Genomic DNA, 17,423 nt, shown 5'->3' with positions numbered 1-17,423 from the left:
GAAGCCCGGCCCTCCTTTTGTACACAGGCCTGCCTTTATCCCAAAAAGGTTCCCCAGTTCCTGACAAAGCTGAAACCCCTCTGCCTTACACCACCTTCTCATCCATCGCATTTGAAGACACCTGTATCTCACGGCTTGCCCACTAGCTCTCCCTGCGCGTGGAACAGGTAGCATTTCGGAGAATGCCACCTTGGGGGTCCTGGATTTTAACCTTTTTCCTAGCAGCCTAAATTTCGCTTCCAGAACCTCCCGGCTACATTTCCCAATGTCATTGGTACCAATGTGGACCACAACTGCTGACTCCACCCCAGCACTGTCTAACAGCCTGTCTGCATTTTGTTAACTGTTTTAATCTGTATATTATGATTTTAATTCTTTGGATCTTGCTGGTCAATGACCGTAAATAAACTATCTATCTATCTTCTGCCAAACCAGGCCAATAAAATAGTATCAAGATGGACCAATCAGAACTGGCTCTTGTGAAAGCATTCAGATCCATCTTAAAAGCTTGGAGACAGAGGCGTAGCTCCCAGAGGACGCGGGGGTGCGCGATGCACTGGACGCGTGCCCCCGTGGGGGCGTTCCAGGGGCGTTCCGGAGGTGTTCCGGGGTGGGATGGGAGTGTTCTGGGGTGAGACGGGGGCATTCCAGGGTGGGACAGGGGCGTTCCAGGGTGGGACGGGGGCAGAGGACGCACCAGTGCACCGGGCGCTTTTCCCCCTACTTGGAGATGGATACCAGAAAGCTGGAATAACAAAGTCACTCCATGAAGATAGTTTCAGAGGGTAGCCATGCTGGCCTGTAGTAAAACAACTAGATTTGAGTCAAGTAGCACTTAGAGAACAACAAAATTGGGGGGTGGGGTATAAGCTGTTAAGAATTAAAGATCATCTAACGAAGAGAGCTTTGATTCTCAAAAAGCTCACACTCCCAAAATTTTGTTAGATTCTACAATGCAACAAGGTGCAAATCACTGTTGCTATTTGTACATTCTACGCAGTCCTGTTGGTGCTAAACAAACATACCTGGGCAAGGGATGGAATGTAGAATCATCGATACGAGAACAGAACCCATAGCTCAGCTGCAGGTTGCTCTGACAGATCTTGTCTTCGCCACATCCCTGCTTTAGGAAGTTTACCTGTGGGAACACACATGAGGGAACAGGGGTTAATAAGCTCCAAAAAGACCTCATTGATATAGGTTGTGGGTCTCAAGGACTGGGACAAAGTGTGATTTTGGACTTCCTGCTCAGTGCCAAAGCACATTCTTCCACACAGCCAATGCCCAATGGGTCTGGAATAAAGAATGAGCATGCAGACACAAGGCAAGACGGTCCCAGATGTTTTGTGTCATTTTCTTTTGCGCTGACATGTTGCAAGGGATCCAGACCTCAGGATTGCCCTTCTGTTGCAAAGACTCTGCACAGTTTTCCATCATGTAAACTGCAGCTTTCCATCACTGAGAACACCCCATTTCTCCTCACTTCCTGCTAAAGTGTCTAGTGCAAGTGGCGTACTCAGAGGTGGGATCCAGCAGGTTCTCACAGGTTCCCGAGAATAGGTTACTAATTATTTGTGTGTGCTGAGAGGGGGTTACTAATGGGTGATTTTGCCACGTGATTTTTGCCTTTGTTACGCCCCTCCTCTTCCTCAAAGCAGTAAGCGCCGCAGAACTTCTGAAGCAGTCTAGGCAGGAGAGTTGCACCGGGGTCATAGCGTGGCAGCTCCTGCGCCCTGCGGCAGGTATCTCGTTTCCCACCCAAGGACCCGCGCAGTGTGCTGCGCCCCTTTGCTACAGCCCCGTGCTCCAGGGAATGCGTTCAGCCCCCGAATGCCCAAATTTGCCCATTGCTCCCTGTCGCCGTGCCCCGCCCAGTCCCATTGGCGCTACGCCACAGTTTGAATCCCACCACCATGAGAACCTGTTACTAAAATGTTTGGATCCCACCACTGGGCATACTATATGGGATGTAGATTCACATGAACACATGAAACTGGCTGATACCGAATCAGACTATTGGTTCATCAAGGTCAATGCTGTCTACTCAGATTGGAAGCTGCCTTCCAGGGTCTCTGCTGGAATAAGCGACTTCTGCATGCCTGGACACTGGGGGGTGCTGTGTATCTCACTCTGTGTTGCCTCTCTTGTTTTGCCCTCCTTGTCTGGGCCAGGAGACCACCCACTAACTTCCTTTCTTCCCCATGCTGGTCTCACTTCTGACCTGGCCTTCGTCCTGAGCACATGGATAATGGCTGACTCCATCAGTGGGGCTTTCCCACTGAAGCACTCTCTCACCTCCACACACGTGACGATGCGTTAGAGTGCCCACTTGTTGTAGGGAAAGTATTCCTTAGATTAGGGTTTCGTTCTATCTACCTTTTTCTTGGAACAAAGCTGTGAACTGGAGACGCTTGAATAAATGTAAGTTTTACCTTTTACGTTTATCTCTTGAGAAGTTTCTATGAACTGCACTCACACACACGACTGGGCTGATCCATAATTCAACTAAATCTAATAGTCTCAGGCAGAGGTCTTTCCCATTACTTACTACCTGGTCCTTTTAAATTAAGATGCACGCAACGCAGAGGCTCTTCCACTGAGCTGCAACCACTCCCCGTGTATGCCAGGGCCCCTTCCTGGATAATCCCTCTGACCTCCTAGTGACAAGCAACACAGTCGTCCACCCCACATCGTTGTAGCTTCATGTGTGTTGTATTTGGTTTGTGCTTTGAGCAGCCAACAATTGCAGGAGCAAGCATGGAAGTGAGTTGCACACTTTAACTCCCATTGTGATGAGTTAACATGTCACTTCCTCCTGATCAACAAAAGTAGCTTCTTTAGAGGTCCTTAGAGACCAGTGTGGTGTAGTGTAGTGGATAACACTCTAACCTGGAGAATCAGGTTCAGTTCTCCACTCCTCCACATGTAGCTGGTTAGGTGACCTTGGCCCAGTCACAGTTATCTCAGAACTCTCTCAGCCCTACTGACCTCACAAAGTGTCTGTTGTGGAGAGAGGAAGGGAAGGAGTTTGTAGACCACCTTGAGTCTCCTTACAGGAATGTGTGTGTGTGTGTGTGTGTGTGTGTGTGTGTGTGTGTGTGTGTGTGTGTGTGTGTGTGTGTGTGTGTGTGTGTGTGTGTGTGTGTGTGTGTGTGTGTGTGTGTGTGTGTGTGTGTGTGTGTGTGATAAATCTAAACTCATCTTTTTCAGGTGGCCATTGGGTATGTTATGGAAGAAGAAGAAGAAGAAGAAGAAGAAGAAGAAGAAGAGGAGGAGGAGGAGGAGGAGGAGGAGGAGGAGTGTGGATTTATATCCCCCCTTTCTCTCCTGTGGAGACTCAAAGGGGCTTACAATCTCCTTGCCCTTCCCCCCTCACAACAAACACCCCGTGAGGTAGGTGGGGCTGAGAGAGCTCCGAGAAGCTGTGACTAGCCCAAGGTCACCCAGCTGGCGTGTGTGGGAGTGCACAGGCTAATCTGAATTTCCCAGATAAGCCTCCACAGCTCAGGCGGCAGAGCGGAGAATCAAACCCGGTTCCTCCAGATTAGATACACGAGCTCTTAACCTCCTACACTTCCAAACATCTGTTGCCTTGAAAACTCTACAGGGTTGACATAAATCATCTGGTTTAAGTGATGGCGAACATGTGCACACGCGCGCACACACAGAGTGGACCTTTAAAGTAAGGGAGTGTCTTATTTTAGAAAAAAAATATATAAAATGAAGTCAGGTTTTTCTGCAAATTTTATAGCACATTTTTAATTTTGCTTTACTGCCAGAGCGGGACAGATTTGCCAGTGGGCACCGCTTTGCCCTGGACCTCTTCCCTCCACCCGCTGCCAGCCAGCCCCCCCACACACTCCCACATGTTGCTTTGCACACTTTCCACTTGCCCTCCTCCCTGTCACTGACTACTTCCCACTTCTTGTCCTGTCATATCATTTCTATGGGCCAGGGCCTCCCCACATCTGCATATCCTTAGATCTTTAGATTAAAAAAAATATTACATAACCATATTGATAGATCAATAAATCAGTACTAATAGTAAAAAAAACCCTGTAAAATAATAAGACTAGTTGATCAGTCCGGTATTGACACCCTATTTGCATGGCCCTCTGCATTTGATCAAACAAAGCGGGGATGTCTCTCCAGCCTCTTGGTTATTTTGGTCATTAATAACAATGTAATTAGTGATTCCAGACCAGAAGAAATGGACACTACAGGCCACATCCTCCTCCGCTGCCCTCACTTCAGAGAAATAAGAGCCAAAATACTAGACCCAATACTAAATAACTTCAGGGGCTATCCAGAAAATGTATATATAAGGAAGCTCCTGGAAGACAAAAATCCAAACTGGTCTAGATTGGTTGCCAAATTTTGTACATTTGTTATAAAGAAACGCAGACCAGTGAGCAGGCAACTGATATTGTGTTAGAGATACAGATATATGAATATATATGGGGAAACTCATGTAATCATTATTAATTACTTAATATTATTACTTGCCATTATTTTAATCTAGGATTGAACAAATGGGAGTGCAATGATAGGCTGAAAAGACGTACAGCCAAGTAGGCAAGCTCTCCACGCCGATATATGCAATAATTTTAACCAAGGTTGATACTCATTTTAACGCTTTAAGTTCGTATGGAGATTATTGACACTTGAATTTTAGCATTCAAGTTATAGATCGGATTTAATTTTAAATCCTGCCAGTTAAGTTATGGACTGGGATGTATTTTAACAGCTAAGGATTACCGTATGCTTATGGGACAAGTGCAACCGCCGAAATTGGAAGGGCCTCAGTGTTGATTTTAGGGTAGTTTATATATTTTACAATTATACTGGGAATTACAAGGTTGAGAGTGTGTATAGAATTTGTTGATCCTTGACTGTAATTTGCTGTATAGAATTTGTCGGTCCCTGACTGTAATTTGCTGGTCTTTGACTGTAATAAATTGGAACTGAATTGAGACCACACCGGGAAAAGACAGTCGTCATTGATGCTTGGGTTTATAATAAGCACGTCGGGAGATGGACTATTGCGAACCTGAGGAGCTTTTGCGAATAGCAGTTCACGTTGTCCTTTTGCGGTTTTGCAGTTCGCACGCTGCCATCACCCCCTGCGCCTCGCTTCCCGCCATCAAAGACAAACAGTATTACAGATGCCGTATTCAAGATTTTTCTTTAATAGGTTGTGGTGGGTTTTCCAGGCTGTGTGGCCGTGGTCTGGTGGATCCTGTTCCTAACGTGTAACAGACTTCCCTCTGTGATACACCTCTGAAGATGCCAGCCACAGATGCAGGCGAAACGTTAGGAACAAGATCCACCAGACCACGGCCACACAGCCCGGAAAGCCCACCAGAACCAGTTGAATCTGGCCGTGAAAAGCCTTCGACAATACATTTTCTTTAATAGTTTGCCTTTTTTAAGTCAGTACGTTGATAGATTGCTAGGCTGATAAATTGATATATCGATCTGCTGATGAGATTAAAGATAAAAATGAAAGATTTTATTAAAAATTAAACCGTGCTTGCAACATGAAAAACTCGCGAAACAATGCCCCCTCCCCCCCCTTGCCCGTATGCAGGCAAAAACCCAGCTGATGGATGATGTCTGCCCCACTGTAAACAGGGCAGTGAGTGATAATGCTGAATTATAACTGAAACAAAGAGGGCTCCTCTGCCACCCTTCTCTCTTTTGAAGCCAGCTTTGGGAACCTTGCCGTCAGTGAAGCTTGAAGTCATTATAACTTGCTTTCCGGATGATTTTGCTGTAATCTTTCCCTTTTGCTCTCTTTCTAAATGTATTGTTACTTAATGTATTGTCGAAGGCTTTCACGGCCGGAATCACTGGGGTGCTGTGTGGTTTCCGGGCTGTATGGACGTGTTCTAGCAGCATTCTCTCCTGATGTTTCGCCTGCATCTGTGGCTGGCATCTTCAGAGGATCTGATAGTAGGAAAGCATTTTCATGAATGGCCATTGAAATCCACAAGTGCTAAACAAACATACCTGGGCAAGGTATTGTTAGCAGACAATGGTTCTTTCCCCCACCCTGCACACTCCAACAGATCTCTCTCTCTCTCTCTCTCTCTAGCAGACAGACAGACAGACAGACAGACAGACAGACTCCACTTGCTTTCTTACTATCAGATCCTCTGAAGATGCCAGCCACAGATGCAGGCGAAATGTCAGGAGGGAATGCCGCTAGAACACGACCATACAGCCCAGAAACCACACAGCACCCTATTGTTACTTACCTTACTTAAGTATACTTTTGTTTATCAGCACCTCATAGAACAAATGCTGCAACCTCTGACTTCTCTCCTTACCTGATGGGTAACAACCAAATTCATTCCAGCCTCTTACACAGAGAAACACACCTGAAAGATTTATGAGGCGATTCATTCCAAGCCCCTCTCTGCTCCCCCCAATCCTCCCTTTCCCCGTCCCCTTTGGCAGTTTCCCCTATACAAATGCAGAATATAATTTCCTGTTCGTAGCATCTGAAGAAGTGAGTTCTGTCTCATGAAAGCTCATGCTGGAATAAGCATTAAGCCACTGGGCTTCTGTTTTATTTATCCTACCACACATCTGTGCCTACCTCTGTTTTATGACTGTGGGGTGGCATGGGATTCAGGACAGGCATAAGAGGCCCCAAAGTGGCACCCTGGACCTGGCGCTTGGCACGAGGATGCTTGATGTTGTAGCTCACCACCACTACAATGGGATGTAGCTTGTCACGGATTTTGTCCTGCAGTAAAGTCATAGATTTAGAAAGAGAAAATACAGGTATGCTGTTAGTTCCTGGAAGCTACTTTGTAATGGATTTCCACTCCCACCCGCCTGGCATGAATCTCTCCCTGTGACCTCTTGGACAGTTCTCTAATATCTCCCAGAATTTATAAAGAAGACACAGCTGACAACATTTTATGCCCAACAGTTGATTACAGTCAGAAATATATAGTGGTGGCGGGGTTCCAAGGGTTCATTGAAAAGGCCATTGTGAATCAGTGCAAAACAGTCAATACAGTCATCCCTTTTTCATTGCTGGGGTTAAGGGCCCAGCACCCCCCGTGGTCTGGAAGTCCACATCAAAAAATTTGGCCCTCCCTTTGGACTAGAGAAGAAGTCTGATTTTTTTTTCCTTTTAACTTCAGAAAAGAAATTGTGTCTACGGTATTGTATAATATGTTGATATTAACCAGGTCTGACCCTGCTTAGCTTCTGAGATTTAACAAGATTGCCCTGGTGATGAGTACCCCTTGTTTGGGTTGAGAAAACACCTCAAGCCCAGCAAGAGGCAAGGAGTTCCAATGGCCCCACGAGTCCCACTGCTGAGCTTTCCAGCATACCCTCTTTACAGCAAGACCCACCTTGAGCTGCAGTGTAGCCTTGACACAGACTCGGGCATGCTGCGTTGGTAGTTCTACTACACCAGAGTATTGGTGTTCAGGGTCTGTGGTTTTCCGGCCCAGGAAGGTGACTCTGGAAGCTTGGCCCAGTTGTCGCCGGGTGGTATCGGCATCGAAAGTGTATTCAAGCGCTGGGGGAAGGAGTGGAGGCTGTGAGTTGGGGTGGGGGGAGGAGGGGGGAGAGAGAAGAGACAGAAAGCTTCTTCTGTTGATGCCAAGATGCAGCTGCCTCTGGAGAGAAGCAGCTGCGCCCACTAGGTTCCCTTATCTGATGCTAAGCCACGGACGCAGCTGTGATGTTCCAGAACACGTCAGAATGTTCTGACTGCAGCCACACCCTCCCTCCGAAATTATATTAAAACATCCAAATAGGGGCAGAGGATCAGTAGAAGTATATCTGCTGTATGCCCTTGATGAGGTCTAGCCAATACTCACTGACGGGAGGGCTGTAACTCGAGGGGTTGGCTGTGTAGCTGAAGCAGACTTTCACATCCATACTGTGAAAATAAAAACAAAGGAGAAGTCTCACGGCAGCTTACAATCTCCTTCCCTCCCCCTCCTCACAACATACAAGGTAGGTGTGGTTGGCAGAAAACTGATTGGTCCAAGGCCATCCAACAGGCTTCAGGTGGAGGAGAAGGGAAAATAAACCTGATACTCCAGATTAGAGTCTGCAGCTCATGTGGAGGAGTGGAGAATCAAACCCAGTTCTCTAGATCAGAGTCCACCGCTCTTAAATCACTATTTTCCTGTGGGTCTCCATCTGTCCATATAATAGTAAACGACAGATTCATGCTGCCTCAGTTGGCCTTGGGGCTGAGCAGGAAAGAGAGATGTTTAACCACCCACCTTCCATGGTTTCCATATTCAAAATCCAATCCCCTGCTTTGTCCAGCAGCATTTTAATGGCAGAAACAAGTGGGGGATCCTTTGTAAGTTGCACTTTAAAATTAGTAGCGTTTTAACTAGATTTTAAAATGCCAGTCTTTTCTTCTTTTGAATGCTAACAGAATGAAGGAGATGGGTTTGAATAGAAAGATCAAACAGGTGTTGAAGGGTTAACACATACTCCATCCCAAGTTATATTTATGTCCTTGCACAGGGGCCATGCTAATCTTATTTATTTATTTTATGTATTTATTATATTTATATACCGCCCTCCCCGAAGGCTCTTCTCTGTATTGTTTCGAAGAGCATTTGAAACTCTTCCTGGAGTTGACCGTAGACCTCAGGGTTCCAACCTCATAAGAACAAGCCAGCTGGATCAGACCAGAGTCCATCTAGTCCAGCTCTCTGCTACTCGCAGTGGCCCACCAGGTGCCATTGGGAGCTCACATGCAGGATGTGAAAGCAAGGGCCTTCTGCTCAGAGGTGGGATGCAGCCGGTTCGCACCGGTTCGATAGAACCGGTTGTTAAATTTTCTTCAGTTCAGCGAACCGGTTGTTAAAGATTAACTTCAACTCCTTTGATAAATCTTCCTCAGTTCTGCAAACTGCCGGTTAATGATTAACTTCAACTTCAACTGACCCAGCAAGTCTATTAATGATTAATCCCCCTTCCCTCCATGGCGCAGTGAGATGCGCCTCTACCCTGCTATTCGTTAAACGCTCTACCGCTTTTTGTGGCATGGGGATGGGGAGTGCAGAATTTGGCCAGTGTTTGGTTTCTGTGGGCAAATCTTGCTTTCTGCAGGGCAGAGCGCCAGAAGCGCCAGCCCCAAGCAGAAGGCAGAGCCTCGGGCCCGCGAGCGCCCGCCCACGCGGGCAGGAAGCGCCACGCCCGCCCGCAAGCAGCCGGGCGAGCAGACGAGGTAAGAGATCGAACAGCGGCGCTGACCTGGCCGGCTCGCTGGGCAAGAGATGCGCCCGCCCTGCTGCCTGCGGTGTGGGCGGGCGAAAGATCAGGGCCCGGGCTGCTCGGCTCGGTCTGGCCGACCGCCAGGAGATGCCCGCCCCGCCAAGCAGCCGGGGCAGGAAGAGTAAGAAACCGCTGCACTGGCCCAGCCCGGGCTGCGGGCGAGAAGATGCGCCACGCCCTGCTGCCTCGCAGGGCGGGCAAAGATGGCCCGCGCTCCGGCCCTGGCCGGCCGGGAGAGCACCCGCCCGCAATGAAGCCGGGCTGGCAAGAGGCTAAAGCTTCAACTTGGCACGGCCTGGCCGTCGCTGGCCAGAGAAACGCCAGCGCCTCTAAGCTTCCTGCAGGGCGAGGCGAAGATGGGGACGGGCGGCCTCGACACCTGGCCGGCCGCCGGCTGAACCTTTAGCACCCACCCCGCAAGCAAGTGGGGCTGAGCAGGGGAGAGTACAAGCTCACCGGCACGGCCTGGCCGTCATAGCAGGCAAGAAATGCGCCTGCCCTTGGCTTCCCTGCAGAGCCGGGCAAAAGATGGGCGGGCGGTGGATCGAAGACCTGGCCGGCCGCCGGGAGAGTCACCCGCCCGCAAAGCAGGGAGAGTGCAAAAGCCCGCGGCACGGCTTCTGGCGCCAGCTGCCAAGTGGCGAGAAGATCGCCTCGCCCTGCCTTCCTGCAGGGCGGACCCGAAGAATGGGGACGCAGGCGGCTCGGGCCTGGCCGGCCGCCGGGCCGAGAGCACCTCGCCTCGGCAGGAGAGAGTAAAGCCCACGGCACGGCTTGGCCAGCTGCGGGCGAGAGATGCGCCCGCCCTGCTGCCTGCAGGGCGGGCGAAGATGGGCCCGGTGGCTCGGCTCGGTCTGGCTGGCCGCCGGGAGAGCGCCCGCCCCGCAAGCAGCGGGGCGGGCAGGAGGTAAAGCCCACGGAGCTCAAAGGAGAGCAGGAACACCACGAAATAATTCAGCCTGTTCCTCCTGGCTATTAAAGTAAGTAACTGCTTTTTGTTAAACGTTCTACCCTTGTGGCATGGGGATGGGGAGGGCAGAATTTGGCCAGTGTTTGGTTTCTGTGGGCAAATCTTTCTATCCTCCCTGGTGCAGGCATGGGGATGGGGAGGGCAGAATTTGGCCAGTGTTTGGTTTCTGTGGGCAAATCTTTCTACCCTGGTGGCATGGGGATGGGGAGAGGAGTTTTTGCTCAGTGCTTGGCTCTGTTTTGCAAAACTGTCTACCCAGGTGGCATTGGGGTGGAGTGGGAAGATTTTGCCCAGTGCCCCTGCTGCAGTACCGCCCACCCTGCTCTGGAAATCCCTTCACCCAGAACGCCCAGACCATGCCCTCGCCATGTTGTGCCCCACCCTGCTCCATTTGACACTACGCGACTGTTTGAATCCCACCACCATCGGAACCTGTTGTTAAAATTTTTGAATCCCACCACTGCTTCTGCTGCTGTTGCTCCCGAGCACCTGGACTGTTAAGGCATTTGCAATCTCAGATCAAAGAGGATCAAGATTGGTAGCCATAAATCGACTTCTCCATAAATCTGTCCAAGCCCCTTTTAAAGCTATCCAGGTTAGTGGCCATCACCACCTCCTGCGGCAGCATATTCCAAACACCAATCACACGTTGCGTGAAGAAGTGTTTCTTTCTCCTTTCTGACAAGACCCCCTGTCTTTTTACAGCTGTGGAATGCATACCCATTTCATCTTCTGGCGAGATGCAACAGGGCAGGGTAACATGTGCACAGACTCCTTCTGAAAGCCCTTTTTATGATCAGGAATGGGTGAGAGGGCAGGAGGAAGGAGACACAGTGAAGGAAAACAGTTTCTCACCAAATGCCCAGTTGGTGCCGGCAGTTCATATTTTCCAGGTCAACGTTCTGTGGTGAGATGGTGACAGTTCTGGAGATGTGGATGACAGGCCGGGTCCTAAAATGTACATGTGATAATGATGAGAGACTGAGATGTGTGGATCATAGCATCTGAGACAGCCAGGTTATCATGTCTAAAAAGGCAAAGGATCAGCCTGGCAATGCAATGTTCTTGAGAGGGTTATAGTTTTCTAGGATAACTTCAAGCGTCCCCTTTCCAGGTGAGTTAGCAAAACTATCAAATACTGTATCTCCCTTGTCTGCTCTTCTCTGATTCCCCATAGGATGCCTCACATCATGCTTATTTGCAACCTGTTTTATAGTATTCTACTACAACAATAGCAGGCCAGAACATTTCATAAAATCATAGCCACTGAAAAATCATAACCACTGAGGTAATGGAGTCCAAAACTGAATTGCCTTCTTACACTCACAAACGATTGCCTGAGGCGGAGCTACCAGGGGAACGGGGAGTGCACGTTGCACCGGCGCATGCTGGGGGCGGGAAATCCCCCCTGCAGCACCCCCCCTGCCCCCACACTTACCTTATTGAAACAGTGCAGGCTGGAGAAGCGGCCTGTTCCCTTCAGGCTGAAAACGGCCTGGTGGGAACTACACTTCCCAGGAGACCTTGCGAGTCCCACAGTCTCATGGGAAGTGTAGTTTCCACCAGGCCGTTTTCAGCCTGAAGGGAATAAATGCACGCCGAGGCTGAACTAAGGTAAGTAAATGAGGGCTGGGGGGCGGGGGGCGGAAAACACAGAGTGCACACTGGGCACAGTATGGTCCAACTACACCTCTGGCGACGGCCTTTACATTTGGCTGATAGTCTGTAAAATCTGGAGAGAAATTCCAGATGTGGATCCCAAATGTGCTCTTGCTGTCCGTTGTCAGCTTCTATGTAAAATCTTCCATGGCATGAAGCAGCCTTCACAGCAAACCCATGGATGAAACAATCTTTTAGTAAAGGGTGCCATGTAGGTAAATCACCTGGCTGAAGCATTTCTACTGAAAGGAATGAAACAGGAGGCAACAGACTGGGGTAAAGGTAGGAGGACAATTGGAGAGAGATTTGGGGCATCAGTGGGTCTATACTCTGTCTCAGATAAAGATGTAAGTAAGGTCAGCTGAGATGCAGCAGTCAAAAAAATTGTATGCTTCCATATTAGAACATAGTTCTGAACAAATATGAGAATTATCATTCATTTTTACGTGTCAAAACCATCACTTTGTGTAATTTTGAACATGGTACTTTGATACAAATTCATTTATAGTTCATCATGTTTTTACTCTCAAACGGATGGGGGAAGCAGCACTAGGTAGGCACTAGGACCCATTAGGAGCATTCTACAACAAAGAAGATCTGGCATGCTGAGTTCTATGGTGGAGGAATATACAAGCCTACTAACATCTTTTTCTAAGACAGTCTATAGTCATCACTCTACAGTCTTTCTTTATTTTATTTAAATTTATTGTCTGGGCGCGGGCGAGGCTCTGGCGGCAGGGACTCTGGCCACCCCTGCGCCTGGACTTGGGCGTGCGGGGGGAGCAGGAGGAAACTGTGCCAGCCGGTCGAAGGGTCGACGCGACCCCAGGAGAATCATCCGGCCAGGCGATCGGTCGCAGTTTCAATGTATTCCCGGGAGGAGCAGGACGGCCTGGCTGGGCTGGCGTGGAACTGCTGCTGCTTGGAGGAAAATTTCGACGGGGAAACCGGGCGAGGGGATGGCAGCACATACAGGGAACCGCTGGCGTGAGGGCCATGGACTCGGCGGCGTCGGAAGGGCACAGCTGTGAGCCCATTCTAGCAAGCGGCTCAGGAGTCACTCCAGCTGTGGGAGAGGGAGGCTTTTGAGAGCCGGAAGAGGATTTAAGGAGGAACTCCGAGGCTCGGGAGCTACCCGCCGCCGCGAGCCGGGTGATGGGAGGGGGGATTCTGGGGTGACAGTGGAAAAGGAGCAAAGAGCATGCGTGAGAGGGGCTGGAGCCGGGTGGGGGAGGCTAGAAACAGCTCAAGCCCGGGGAAGCTAGCGGGAGCTCCAGTGAGGCAACTGGGTGAGAGTGCCGTGCAGCTGAGGTGGGCAGTGGAGGTCCAGCTGACAGTGAGGCAAACTGCAGCAGGACCTTGGCTGGCACACATAGGGTTGGGAAGGGAAAGCTGGGAAAACAGGGTCGGGCTGCCTCCAACATCAGGCGCCCTGTGGGCTAAACTATTTCTTGGCCCCTCGGGCCAATTGGAAAAAGACATCTCTGGGGAGGAAAAACCCCAGGAAAGGGAGGGAGGGAAGGCACCACAGCCCGAGAGCCCTGCACGGGGAGGGGAAGCGCCACATTTATTGCATTTATACTCCAACTTCCTTTCCATTGGGGACCCAAAGCGGCTTACATGGTTCTCCTCTGTTTCATTTTATCCTCACAACAACCTTGTAAGGTAAGTTAAGTCTAGACTAGTGTGCAACAGGCCCAAGGTCAGCCAGCGAGCTTCCATGCCTGAACGGGGGACTTGAACCCAGCTCTCCCAGATCCTAGTCCAATAGTCTAATATAGCTACACCACACATGCTCTCACCACACAAGTTCTTATGGACTTCAGTCAACCCAGATTTACCTCTTGTGCTTGTTGTGCTCACCTGTACAGCACTACTGTGTCAGAGAGAGATCCCACCAGTAGGTCTGGATAAAGGTTGCCATCGATATCCAACCCTCCAGAAAAAGAATATCCAAACATCTTGATGCCTACACTCTCCCCTGTCAGTATCTGTAGTGGGTGGAGTTAATGAAATAATGATACACATATCAGCACATGACCAGAACAAAGGGGGTAGGCACATGTAATACCAAGAGAGCAAAGGAAGGAGGTAATATTTGCATAATCATCCCTGCCTTACTGCAAAGTTAAGGACGGGGGTGAGGGGGTGGGTCTCACCTGAGCAGGTTTGACAGCAAACCCCGAACTGCTGCCATGATAGATATAGACCTTGCCGTCACCATCTAACGGGGCTCCTACTGCAAAGTCTGGACAGAAAAGAAAAGCAAATCGTGAGAACAAGCACCTCTCTCTCCCTTCCATGTTCTTTGGTTTCAGTTTCATAATGCACAGACAGAATGAGGTGGGTCTTACCCTTTCCTGCCACTACCCTGAGCAAAGTTCGTTTGTTCGTTCATTCGTTCGTTTGTTCGTTCATTTGGCCTTCCTTCCTTCCTTCCTTCCTTCCTTCCTTCCTTCCTTCCTTCCTTCCTTCCTTCCTTCCTTCCTTCCTTCCTTCCTTCCTTCCTTCCTTCCATCCATCCATCCATCCATCCATCCATCCTTCCTTCCTTCCTTCCATCCATCCATCCATCCATCCATCCATCCATCCATCCATCCACCCACCCACCCACCCACCCACCCACCCATCCATCCATCCATCCTTCCTTCCTTCCTTCCTTCCTTCCTTCCTTCCTTCCTTCCTTCCTTCCTTCCTTCCTTCCTTCCTTCCTTCCTTCCTTCCTTCCATCCATCCATCCATCCATCCATCCATCCATCCATCCATCCATCCATCCATTTCTACCTCACTTTTCCTCTGGGCTGAAGTTTGAAGCCTTCTTCTAATCCAAGGAGCCTTCTTCCAACCGAAGTGCTCTTCCTTGAGAGCCAGCATGGCATATTGGTTAAGAGCAGGTGGACTCTAACCTGGAGAACCGGGTTTGATTCCTCACCCCTCCACGTGAGCAGTGGACTCTAATCTGGTGAACTAGGCTTGTTTCCCCACTCCTACATTCCTGTTGGGTGACCTTGGGCTAGTAACAGTTTGTTCGGAACTCTCTCAGCCCCACCTGCCTCACACGTTGTCTGTTGTGGGGAGAGGAAAGGAAGGAGTTTGTAAGCCAGCGTGGTGAGATTCAAATAATTTAACAACTGGTTGTTTACAAGCACCGTTTTAACAACCAGTTCTGCCGAAGTGGTGCGAACCTGCTGAACCACCACTAGCCTTGAGTCCCCTTACAAGGAGAGAAAGGCAGGGTATAAAATCCAAACTCTTCTTCTGCTTTTCTTTGGAAGGTCCTTTGGAGAGGCCTTCATTGAAAGAGCCACATAAGTTGGAGAAAGTTTCCTCGGGCTGGAGGAAGGCTACTTGGAGGATGGTTAGCTGGACCCTAATTCAGCATCTGTTACATGGATATATTCAAGTATCAAAAAGCCAACCCCAGCTAGCATGTGCAAATTATACAATTATGAACACACAGCAACCTCAACCTTCCACACCTCTACAGATATCCAACCTAATTCAGTCTCTCTCACACACAGGTCGCACTAGATATCTGCATGCACACACTGCTGGATACAAAACATGCACATTTTCCTATACATTCTGCTCCCACCCACAAGTGTGACGTAAATTAGAACAGCACAAGATACACACATGTCAAAGATTGCTGCGCGTCCTTGTTTTTTCCTCTCTCCCATCTGCATATTCTTGACCATGTGAAGCTGCCTTATGAGCCAGATCCTTGGTCTAATATTGCCAACTCTATACTCTGCCTGCACTGAGGTGCAGCAGTCAAGAAAATTGTATCCTTCCACATCAGAATATAGTCCCAAACTAATATGAGAATCATTATTCATTTTTACATACTGGGAATAAAAATGTGTGACTGAGTTGGGTGCTTATGTTGTATAATTAAACTGAATGCCAAAATGTATTTTACTTTCAAATGGGTAGCGGGGGGAAGCAGGACTAGGTAGGCGCTAGGACCCAGGAGAAGCATTCTGCAACAAAGAAGGACTGGCATGTTTTGTTCTGTGGCAGACAAGTATACAACCCTACTGACATATTTTTTCTGAGACAGAATATTTTCCTGGTAGCAGCTATTACAGGTGTGTTTCACACCACTTACTACCTGGCCCTTTTGACACGAGCTGAGCTGCCAGGGATTGAATCTGGAACTTTCTGCATACAAAGCAGATTTTCTTTGAATAATCCATGGCCCCTCTTAAGTACCGTATATACTCGTGTATAAGTCGACCCGCATATAAGTCGAGGCACTTAATTTTACCACAAAAAACTGGGAAAACTTATTGACTCGCGTATAAGTCAAGGGTGGGAAATGCAGCAGCAGCTGCTGGTAAATTTCAAAAATAAAAATAGATACCAATAAAATTACATCAATTGAGGCATCAGTAGGTTAAATGTTTTTGAATATTTATTTCAAAGAAAAACAGTAAACTGGCTCTGTAAGTGGAAAAGAGGATCAACAAGAACAATATGGTCTCAACAGTAACTTTAAAAGTACAAAAACCTTAGCTCAATCAGCAACCAAGCTAAAACACAGGAGTTAAAATCCTTCAAAACTGAATTCCTCATCATCATCTGTATGTCCAAATGTAACCCAACTTAGATTTTAAGAGGGATATTATCAGAAATGGAAAATCTACTATTAGCTTCCATTGTAAACAATGGGGGATGGGGCACCCTTTTGGGGATCAATAACTTTGGATCCCCTGACCCAAACTTCACCAAACCTGGCTGGTATCATAAAGAGACTCTCCTGATGAGACCAGCCAGGTTTGGTGAAGTTTGGTTCAGAGGGTCCAAAGTTATGGACCCTCAAAAGGGTAGCCTCATCTACTAATAGCTCCCACTGAAAACAATGGGGAATGGGGGCACCTCCTTTGGGGGTCCATAACTTTGGACCCCCTAAACCAAACATTACCAAACTTGGCTGGTATCATCAGGAGTGTCTTCTGAGGGTACCCTGACATTTCGGTGTTGCTAGCATAAAAACTGCGCCCCCTGCTTGCCGGCAAAGTAAAAACACACAAAATAATTTAATGACCCGCATATAAGTCGAGGGGAGCTTTTTCAGCATTAAAAATGTGCTGAAAAATTCGACTTATACATGAGTATATACGGTACTTGTTTCCATATAATTGCCAGTGCTATTTGTGGTTGCTTGAATCCCCAAGAGCTAAATGCCCAAATCCTAAAAGTGGGCTCGAAAGTGTGGACATTCTAAGTATGAACATTTAGCCTGATCGCTAAATCTCCTACTTGACGTCCACATTCGCAGGGCACCTCATGTACTCTTCATTCAAGAATCCCCATCCACCACTGTTTATTTCATTTATTTATTATTTTCATTTACAGTCCACCTTTCTCACTGGCACCCAAGACAGATGACAATCATGATTAAAAAAGAAAACGTTCAGTCAACCAGTAAGCAGATTATAAAATATGGTAACATTAGGTAATCACCGAGAGGATGGCAAGACAGAACAATAGTTGAGTCTAACAGCAAAGATGCCTA

At 48.4% G+C, this 17,423-nt stretch overlaps 1 protein-coding gene across 1 annotated transcript in view; it reads right to left on the bottom strand.

Annotated features, from left to right (window-relative positions):
* ITGA7 (integrin subunit alpha 7) overlaps positions 1–17,423 on the bottom strand; it is a 94,640-nt gene that overhangs the window by 18,063 nt on the left and 59,154 nt on the right. The window contains exons 8-14 of the mRNA XM_048487607.1: positions 14,062–14,150; positions 13,766–13,893; positions 11,099–11,194; positions 7,851–7,912; positions 7,377–7,546; positions 6,605–6,754; positions 1,026–1,138 (exon numbers count right to left, since the gene is read on the bottom strand). Of these exons, the coding sequence (XP_048343564.1) occupies positions 1,026–1,138; positions 6,605–6,754; positions 7,377–7,546; positions 7,851–7,912; positions 11,099–11,194; positions 13,766–13,893; positions 14,062–14,150 (808 nt within the window). The remainder of the gene's footprint in view (positions 1–1,025; positions 1,139–6,604; positions 6,755–7,376; positions 7,547–7,850; positions 7,913–11,098; positions 11,195–13,765; positions 13,894–14,061; positions 14,151–17,423) is intronic.

The sequence above is a fragment of the Sphaerodactylus townsendi genome, linkage group LG03, assembly GCF_021028975.2.
Source record: "Sphaerodactylus townsendi isolate TG3544 linkage group LG03, MPM_Stown_v2.3, whole genome shotgun sequence".
Taxonomy (NCBI): domain Eukaryota; kingdom Metazoa; phylum Chordata; class Lepidosauria; order Squamata; family Sphaerodactylidae; genus Sphaerodactylus; species Sphaerodactylus townsendi.
This window is presented reverse-complemented; position numbering and strand designations above follow the sequence as displayed.